Below are 9,057 nucleotides of genomic sequence, written 5' to 3'. Positions count from 1 at the left end.
TCGGCCTCGCCCGGGCGCCCGCCCATGGGCGTCGCTGGCCGACCGACCGCCGGCCCTGGCGGCAGTCCCGCGCCCGGCCCTGGCGGTCCTGGCGGCGGTGGTCCCGGTCGACCGTTCAGGCCCGGCGCGCCTTCGTTTGCCGGACCCGGTCGCAGCTTCGCCGGTCCGCCCTCGCCCTCGGGTGGTGCGCCGCCGCCCCAGCAGCCGCGGCCCGGGGTCGTGCCGGGCCGCTTTGCCGGCGTGCCTGTGGCCTCGACCGCCACCAACGCACCCGCCGGAGGAGCTGCACGCTCCGGCCCGCCGAGTCGCCCCTCCCGCCCACCGCCCACCGCCACCGCCAAGTTCGAGGGCGGTACGCACTGCAGTGGCCGCCCCATCGCCGATCGAGTGTGGGCTGACGCGGTGTGTGGTGTTGTGTGTGTGTGTCGTGTGTGTTTTGAACTCAGGCGCGGCTCCGGTGTCAGCGCCCGCAAGCAGCGCTCCGGCCTCCGCCGCCGGAGATGTACGCCTCCGCACGCCTCTCTTGTGTGTCGTATCGTGTTGCGTGTCGTTGTGTCGTGTGCTCATTTTTCTTGCATTTCCATCGACGCAGCAACAACGCATTCTGCGCGTGTTCTTCAAGGACGGCACCTACCGTAGCTACGTCCTCACCGCGTACGAGCCGTCTTCCCACCACCACCACACCCACCACCCACTTACCCACCCACCCGATCGTCCGCTCGGCTTCAACGACGACGACGACTACTAACCCGCGTTCGTGGGTGTGCGTCGTGTGTGTACGCGGGCCTTCAGTTCGTCGACGGCGCAGGACGTGTGCGATCTCATCCAGCAGAAGTTCGCGGCCGAGCGGCTTGACGACCACTGCCTCTTCTACGTCAAGGTACTCACCCCCGCCGCCCGCCGCCCCCCTCAGCGCTGTAGCCGAAGGTCTCGTCGGGTCTTCACACCGCGCGCGCGTGATCGTCGCCCCCCAAATCAATAGGGCCAAACCCAGCGCCTGCTCGAGATGAATGAGCTCCCAGTGCCGCTCACCGAGAAGTTCAGCAGCGGCAACGAGAAGATCATGTTCAAGCACCGCGACGACGTCGTCGTGCCCAAAAGGGTCCGTGTGTCGTGTCGTGTCGTGTCGTGTCGTGTCGTGCCGTGCCGTGTGCGGTAGTGTGTCGTGCTGACCTGCGTGTGTGTGTGTGCGTGTGCAGGAGGTGGTGCGTGTGTACTTTACGGACCACACGTACAAGAGCTTCATGGTGGGCCGGAGGACACGGTGCGCAGTCTCATCATGCAGGTCGCCAAGAAGGTCCAAGTCGCGCCCCACGGCCACTACCTCCTCGAGATGACCGGCGACGGTACGCTCTCTTCTCGCCTCCTGTGTCGTGTCGTGTCGTGTCGTGTCGTGCGCACACGCGTGTTGTGTGTCGTCCGCTAACACATTCATATTGTGCGGTGCAGAAACGAAGCCGTTGACGGACACGGATCTGGTGCAGGACATCAAGTCGGAGTGGGAGCAGGGCGCCAACACCGCCTTTGTCTTCTCCAAGGAGATCAAGGTCTGCGCTTCTCTCATTTTGCATATGTGTCGTGCGTGTCGTGTCGTGTGTTGTCGTGTGTGTCGTGTGTGTCGTGTGTGTGTGTGTTGTGCTGAATTCGAATGTGTGTGCGCGTGCAGCCCAACATGCGCAAGGGTTGGGTGGAGGAGACGGAGGAGCAGGAGCAGGAGAAGCAGCGCGCGGCCACGCCCGCCTCCGCGCTCCCCTCCTTCAAGCCTTCCTTCGTCCTCGGCGGCGAGGCCGGCCTCAACATGGTACCAATCTCCGCACGTCCAGCCCGTCTCCAGCCAAAGCTTACGACACGACCGCACACACACGCACACACGCGACCACACACACACACACACACCACACACACACACACACACACGACCGCGCAGGCGCGTTTGGCCAAGTCGTCGGTGATGCAATCGGCGATGCAGGCGTCGAAGGTGAGGCGCGAGGTGTCAGTTGCCGAACGCAACCACATGCGCGCGATGCAGCAGCACGCCTACACCCACTGGGTCGACTACCACCTCGCCAAGATCCAGTATTTCATCGAGGTGCGCCTGCCGACACACACGCGCGCGCACACACACACACACACACACACACACAGCCCACATGTCTCCACGACACGACACATGCCACGCTCACGGAACGTGTGTGTGTCGGCGCAGGACATGAGCAAGGACATGTGCGACGGCGTGCTGCTGATCAATCTGCTCCAAGTGCTCACGGGCGAGTCGATCGGCATCTGCTGCGACAAGCCCGAGGTACGCGCGCGCACCTTATCACCGAACTCGAGGCCCGTCTTGTCACACCACTTTGCTCCCCGTTGCATGCGTGCCGTGTCATGTCGTGTGTGCGTGTCGTGTCGTGTCGTGTGTGCGTGTCGTGTGTGCGTGTGCGGTTACAGATGACGATTTTCGAGAAGATGGAAAACGTGAACAAGGCCATGAACTGGTTGCGCAGCAAGGGCATGAACATGCGCGGCTACGGACCCGAAGACATCCTCGACGGAAACGTCAACGTCATCTCTGCCATCATCTGGTATAATGTTGCTTTCTGTGTGTGTGTGTTGTGTGTGTGTGTGTGTGTTGTATGTTGTGTTGTGTGTTGTGTGTGGTCTCGTGTCTCGTGTCTCGTTCTCATTTTTCATCACCGTCGTCATCATCATCTTCGTAGGTCGATCATTTCGGTGTCGTCGGTGCATCCGTTCGACGCGCAGAACACGACTGAGACGAAGGCCAAGCAGCTGCTCCTTCAATGGTGCCAGCAGCAGGTCCAGGGCTACCCGTCCGTCCGCATCGACAACCTCGACCTCAGGTCCGTCACCATCGCCCGCCAAACCGCACACACAGCGCACCACGCGGCACACAACGCAGAACGCACGCACACACACCACGCGGCACATACGACACACGACACACCCTGCGGACCAACGCTGACGCTACGTGTGCGCAGTTGGCAGGACGGTTTGGGCTTCTGCGCGCTTCTCCACAAATACCGGCCTGACATGATCGACTACAACGCTGCCTTGGTACGTGTCTCTGCGCGCGTTGTGTGTTATGGCGTGTGCTGTGTCGCACTCACACGTGTGTGTGTGCTCTCTTGGCACTCTTTTGGTGGATTGTGCAGAACCAGGGAGACGACCGCATTGACTACGTGATGGCGCTGCTAGCGGAGAACTTTGGGATGACGCCCATCCTGCTGCCAGCAGACCTCAAGAAGAAGGACTTCAAGCCTGACGAGCGCAGTGTCTTCGCCTTCCTCACTGTCCTCAGGGAAGTCCTCACCTGTGCCCTCATTGATTAGCCCAGCTCCAACCCAAGGAGGTCCAAACCCACTGAAGTGTGCACAATAAAGCCTGTTTTGGCTTGGGAGGTGTTAAAGTGAGAATAGTGTTGCAAGGTGTGGTGTATTATGGTTTAGACCAAGAACATTATGGTTCACTCCATAGCCACCTTAACATGAGACAGGTCATTCCCTGCAGGTGCTGATCTTGCAATGATCACACAGAATCCCTTCACAGTGGAGAGGTCAAGACAGAGGCCAGAACACCTTTATCCCTGAATGAGAGCCACCAACCCAACACCAGTATTCCATCAGTCCCTGGTGTGGGTGGCAGAGATTGAGACATAGCTGGTGGGGAAGTGGCCCTCGTGGTCGCCAACATAGCCGTAGCGCCACTCGCCATTGCCATCGGGCTGCTGGCCGTGTTGCTGGGGGTCCGCCAGCGGCAAAACGAGGACGTGGTCGCCCTTCTTGAAGCTCAACTCGCCCTCGTTCTGAGCCTCGAAGTAGAACAGTGCCACGCCGCTCTGCAGCTCCTCCGCTTTCTCCTCCTTCCCCTCCGTGTTCCCTGTATAGGCTTCGGCGGTCATCACCTCAACTGGTGCATCTGCCTCTTCATGATCGTTGGCGGTCGCCGCATCGGCTTCAGGCCCGGTGTGCGCGCGCTGGTGATGATCATCGACTGCCTTCTCCATCTCCTGTGCGTTTGCGTGAGACCATGAGCCGAGCATGCGCTTGCGACACGCGAATGCACACGACATGCGGACGTACGGCGGGGGTGGGGCCGAGCAGCGACTTGGAGAGCTCCTTGTACTTCTCTTCGATCTTCTTCTTCGCGTAGGCCGCCTTCTCGAGCGTCGACATCTTCGGGTGGGCCGGCGCCACATCCTCCTCGCTATCGTCTTCATCATCATCTTCATCTTCACCCTCCTCAAGATGGTGGTGATGATGATGTTGGCCATGACGGTGATGGTGGTCGTCGAGGGCCTCGCTGTGCTCGACGCGGCTGGCAGCGGCGGCAGCGCTGGTGGAGGACTGCGATGAGAAGATGACCAGCGGCTGGACGTAGTTGAAGGGGAAGATCCCGAGGTCGCCGTTGGTGAGCCGGCCCTCCCACCAGCCCTCGTTGACCCGCGCCCGCACCTCGATCACGTCGCCCTCCACGAACGACAGCTCGCCGTCGGCCTCGTTGCCCTTGAAATTGTACAGCGCGATCACCTTCTTGCCCACCATCTCCTCCCTGACTGCCCCGCACCACACCTCGCCCAACTTAGCGCGTGTGCGTGTGGCGTGTGCGGCGTGCGTGCGTGCGTGCGTGCGTGCGTGCGTGTGCGATGCGCGAGTGTCGTGTCGTGCGCGGACCTGTGCGTGTCGTCATCGGTGGTGTTGGTGTGATGGTGCTTGTTGATGTGTTTGCGTGGCGCCTTGTTGTGGTGCTTCTTGTCCTTCTTGAGGGACCGGACGAGGAGCTCGAGCTGGTGAACCTGCTCACGCAGCCGCTTGGCCTCGGCCTCCTGGGCCTTGGCCCGGCTCTCGGCCTCGTTGAGCTTGTGCGCCAGCGCCTCGGCCTCGTTCTGCGCCGCCCACCGCTGCTTGAACTCCTCCTCCTTCTCCCGCATCCGCTCCTTGTAGGCCTCCTTGAGCATCCGCACCTCTTCGTCCCGCTTGGCCAGCTGCGCCCTCAACGCCTCGATCGTTTCCACCTCATTTGCCTCCACTACGAGCTGCTGTTGATGTTGATGGTGTCCTCTCTCCTGAGGTACGGTCAATATTTATGAAAAAAATAAAAAATCAATAACGATTTTTTAATTAAAAATTTTTTTTTTCTATTTTAGGTAACAATAATAGAATTAATGATAAAGAGCGAAAGAGCGAAAGAGCGAAAGCGAAAGAGAGCGAAAGCGACAAGAGGGGAGGACCTGGCCAAGGAAGGAGGGCTTGGCGCGGTGGGTGTCTGGGCCGGATGACTGGGCGGCCACGGGCTTGGTCCACCCGCCGCTGCCCACCTCCGCCGCAGCCACCGCCAAAACGTTGGGTTCGTCCGCGTCATTCTTCACCGGTGGGTGATGGGCTGCCGCGTTTTCGGGTTCAGCGCTCTGGGGCAGTGGCTGGGCAGTGGCAGGGGACGAGGAAGAAGAAGAAAGGTGAGGGGAGGAGGTTTTGCCGGAGGGGGTGGGGGCGTGAAGAAGCAGCTGCTTTATCTTTTGCTCCTTCTTGCGACGCTCCTCTTCTTCACGCTCCCTGGCCAACCGCTCCCGCTCCTCCTTCTGCTGCCGCCAATTCGCTGCCATCGTACTGCCAATTTTTTGTCGTTTTTTTGTTTATTTATTGTTGTCGATGTGGACAGCGACCTTAAGAGAGTCCCTTTGTCCAATCACAATTGAGATTGGGTTGTTGTGTCCAGCAGCAACAGGCCTTAATTCATATAGTGTCATATACATTAATGCTAAGCCGGACCACAACCACAACCACAACTCTTCCTTCACGATGGTGCCCACAAGGGTCATGGTGGTCCTCTTCTTGGTTGGAATTGTCGGTTGCGCCGCGTAGGCCAGAGGCGGCAGCGTGCGGTGTACGACGTCGCTCCTCTCCCCGGCCGCTTCGCCGCACCCGACCAGCTCGTCCTGTCCTTCTTCGTCCGACCCAAAAACGTAACCGGCAGCCCCGCCGTGGCTGGGTCAGCGGTACATAAAATACTGATTCTAATTAATATTAATATTAAAATAGAAATTTATATTTATCAACCATTTGTATTTGTTCTTTACTTTTTCTTCCAGTCGGGGCGCAAGGGGACTTCCTACAGTTCGTTGGCGGCATCGTTCCCCTGCGACATCACGGCCGCCGACAAGTGGTGCGCCTACTCATGTCATGTGTGGTCATCATCATGCTCACTCCGTGTGCGCGGCAACCACAGACAAGGTGAAGGAACTGTTCAATGTAGCGGTGCTGGAGAATGATCTGAAGTGGGCGGGCTGGATGGCAAACCCCGACCGGGCGCTGACCGCGCTAGAGTGGCTGGCCAACGCGAGCATACCGACGAGAGGCCACAGCCTGCTGTGGCCAAGCTATCGCTTCACGCCGCCGGCTGCCCAGGGGCTCGACGCAGCCCAGCTGGACGCCTTCATCCGCGACCACTTCGCCGATGAACTCAATCACACCAGGGGCCAGTGCTACCAATGGGACGTCATCAATGAACCCTATTCCAACTACGACGTCCAAGGTGAGCCCTCACCTAACAACGCCAGATTGAATTTTGCACCTTCTTGATTGGTCATGGCTCACTCACACCCAAACACAACACACGACACGACACGCACACAAAACGCAAACACCAGGTCTGATCACAGCTCCGGGGTTCAGTGAGTGGATGGACTCCTCGGCAACCAGAGCATTGTCGAGTACTACAAGCTGGCCCAGCAGCTGGCGCCAGGCGTGCCGCTCTTCCTCAACGACTTCGGCATCCTGGCTGGCTACGACACCATCCACTGCAACTACACCACGACCTACATCCAGTGGCTCGTCGACCAAGGCGCGCCCGTGCACGGGCTTGGCCTGCAGTCGCACTTCAGCCAGGGACCTGTCGACATGGAGGAGATGTGGAACCGCATTCAACTCTTTGCTTCAATTCCTATCCAGGTACGCAATGCGACATATGACACACACGACACACAACACACGACACACACGACACACACGACACACGACACACAACACACGACACACACGACACGCGGTGAGGTTCTCACGGTGTGGCGTGGGGCTCTCAGAAATTGGCGGTGACAGAGTTCGATCTGGCAGTGCTTGACCAAGAGCTGCTGGCCGACTTCACGCGCGACTTCATGACCCTCGTATTCAGCTGCGACAAGTTCGACGAGTTCCTCGTGTGGGGCTTCTGGGCGGGCGCCCACTGGCTGCCCGACGCGGCCATGTTCGCCGCCAACTGGACGGCCAAGCCCAACGCGCTCGCCTACGCTGACCTGGTCTTCAACCAGTGGTGGACGTGCCACACGCACCTGGAGACTGACACCAGGGGCTGTGTGGAGGTGTTGGCCTTCAAGGGCTGGCTGGTGGTTGAGCTGACCAACGGCACCCTGGTGCAGTCGCGCGAGATCGACAAGGGCGCGGCGCAGAGCTTGAGCGTCGAGGCCTTGCGGCTGCCGTGGGCTGTCGCTTCGCCAGACGACAATGTGTCATCGGCTTCAGGGCTCGTCAGCAGCGTGATGGTCGTGGCGGGCGCGGTCCGCTCTGCCTTGGTCATGCTGCTGTAGACCATCAGATCATCAGAGTATACATAGACGTGTAGCAAGGGCTGTGTCAAAAGCAGTCCACACAAATTTGTTCTCTTTCCAACATCTGATGATCAAGAGCAGACAACCAGAACGAGGGAAGCGAAAAAAACGGAGAAATTCAGGTTTCGTTGTCTTTTCACAAAGCACAGTGAATTGTGATTGGGCTGTGAAAACTAGTCGTTGGCCTAACGGTCGGGAGACGGAGAAACGCAAACAACAAAACCCAACGCTCGCCGTCCATTTTCTCCAAGCCTCTCTGAGACTGTGATATACCCATACCCCACAACTCGCTTTCGCAAAGCACCACAATCCCCACAACAAGATGAACACCGCCAAGATGATGACCGGAGACCGTTTCATCCCCGACCGCAACGGTATCAACTTTGACATCTCCCATTTCAACCTCACCTCTTCTTCTTCCTCCAAGGAGAACGTGCAGCAGGTCCAGATTGCGAGCCCGGCCAAGGAGCGCTTCCAGTCGTCGCTCTCCGACGCCATGTTCGGCGGCGACGCGAGCGCGGTCAAGTCGACCAAGGTGCTGGCCTTCAAGCACAAGGCGCCCGCCGCGAGCGCTTCCTTCCAGAACCAGATGCGCACCCTCTACTCCGCCAACAAGGCCGCCGCTGCCAAGGGTACCGCCTCCACCTCCTCCACTCGCAGGCTGCCGTCGGTGGCGGACAAGGTGCTGGACGCGCCGGGCATCAGGGACGACTACTACCTCAACCTGCTCGACTGGTCGGCGCAGAACACGCTCGCCGTGGCGCTCGACCGCAGCCTCTACCTGTGGAACGCCACCACGTCGGACATCGACATGCTCTTCGAGATGCCCGACACCGACGCCGACGATTACATCACCTCGGTGTCGTGGATGGCCGACGGCAACATCCTCGCTGTTGGTACTTTCGCCCACCACGCACCACCACTCCCTTCATCGCATATTTCTGTATTTCTTACCATTGCCTTCATATTCCATATATTATTAATGCAGGCACCAACAGCAACGAGGTGCAGCTGTGGGACGTGGCCAAGGGCCGGCAGGTGCGCACCATGAAGGGCCACCAGGACCGCGTGTCGTCGCTGTCGTGGAACCGGGCCATCGTGTCGAGCGGCTCGCGCGACACGACGATCATGCACCACGACGTGCGCCTCGCGCAGCACCAGATCGCCGTGCTCGAGGGCCACACGCAGGAGGTGTGCGGCCTCAAGTGGAGCGAGGACGGCACGCAGCTGGCCTCGGGCGGCAACGACAACATCCTCAACGTGTGGGACGAGGGCCGCACGGAGGCGCGCTTCAGGCTCGACCACCACACGTCGGCCGTCAAGGCCGTGGCCTGGTGCCCGTGGCAGGCGGGCCTGCTGGCCTCGGGCGGCGGCGCCGCCGACCGGTGCATCAAGATGTGGAACACGCGCAGCGGCGCGTGCGTCAACTCGGTGGACACCGGATC

At 59.9% G+C, this 9,057-nt stretch overlaps 3 protein-coding genes and 1 pseudogene across 3 annotated transcripts in view; 3 read left to right on the top strand and 1 right to left on the bottom strand.

The window, feature by feature from the left end:
* The first annotated feature begins 24 nt into the window (after positions 1 to 24).
* ACA1_379990 lies at positions 25 to 3,344 on the top strand (annotated as a pseudogene).
* Positions 3,345 to 3,634: 290 nt separating this feature from the next.
* ACA1_379980 (SH3 domain containing protein) lies at positions 3,635 to 5,614 on the bottom strand (the record flags this gene model as incomplete). The annotated part of the gene is made up of 4 exons (XM_004336350.1): positions 3,635 to 4,021; positions 4,095 to 4,563; positions 4,686 to 5,077; positions 5,243 to 5,614. 4 exons carry the CDS (start codon positions 5,612 to 5,614, stop codon positions 3,635 to 3,637), a joined length of 1,620 nt encoding a protein of 539 aa, XP_004336398.1.
* A 685-nt stretch (positions 5,615 to 6,299) lies between these two features.
* ACA1_379970 (glycosyl hydrolase family 10 protein) lies at positions 6,300 to 7,591 on the top strand (the record flags this gene model as incomplete). Its single annotated transcript, XM_004336349.1, has 3 exons — positions 6,300 to 6,543; positions 6,688 to 6,959; positions 7,091 to 7,591. The coding sequence occupies 3 exons, from the start codon at positions 6,300 to 6,302 to the stop codon at positions 7,589 to 7,591; spliced, it is 1,017 nt and encodes a 338-aa protein (XP_004336397.1).
* A 343-nt stretch (positions 7,592 to 7,934) lies between these two features.
* Positions 7,935 to 9,057, top strand: part of ACA1_379860 (Cdc20, putative) — a gene marked incomplete at both ends in the record, with an annotated part of 1,681 nt that continues 558 nt past the window's right edge. Inside the window, 2 exons of the mRNA XM_004336348.1 lie at positions 7,935 to 8,508; positions 8,601 to 9,030. Of these exons, the coding sequence (XP_004336396.1) occupies positions 7,935 to 8,508; positions 8,601 to 9,030 (1,004 nt within the window). The remainder of the gene's footprint in view (positions 8,509 to 8,600; positions 9,031 to 9,057) is intronic.

The sequence above is a fragment of the Acanthamoeba castellanii genome (assembly GCF_000313135.1).
Source record: "Acanthamoeba castellanii str. Neff unplaced genomic scaffold scf7180000084712, whole genome shotgun sequence".
In the NCBI taxonomy this organism is placed as follows: domain Eukaryota; phylum Discosea; order Longamoebia; family Acanthamoebidae; genus Acanthamoeba; species Acanthamoeba castellanii.
The sequence above is the reverse complement of the archived record's forward strand: the minus strand, read 5'-3'. Positions and strand labels throughout refer to the sequence as shown.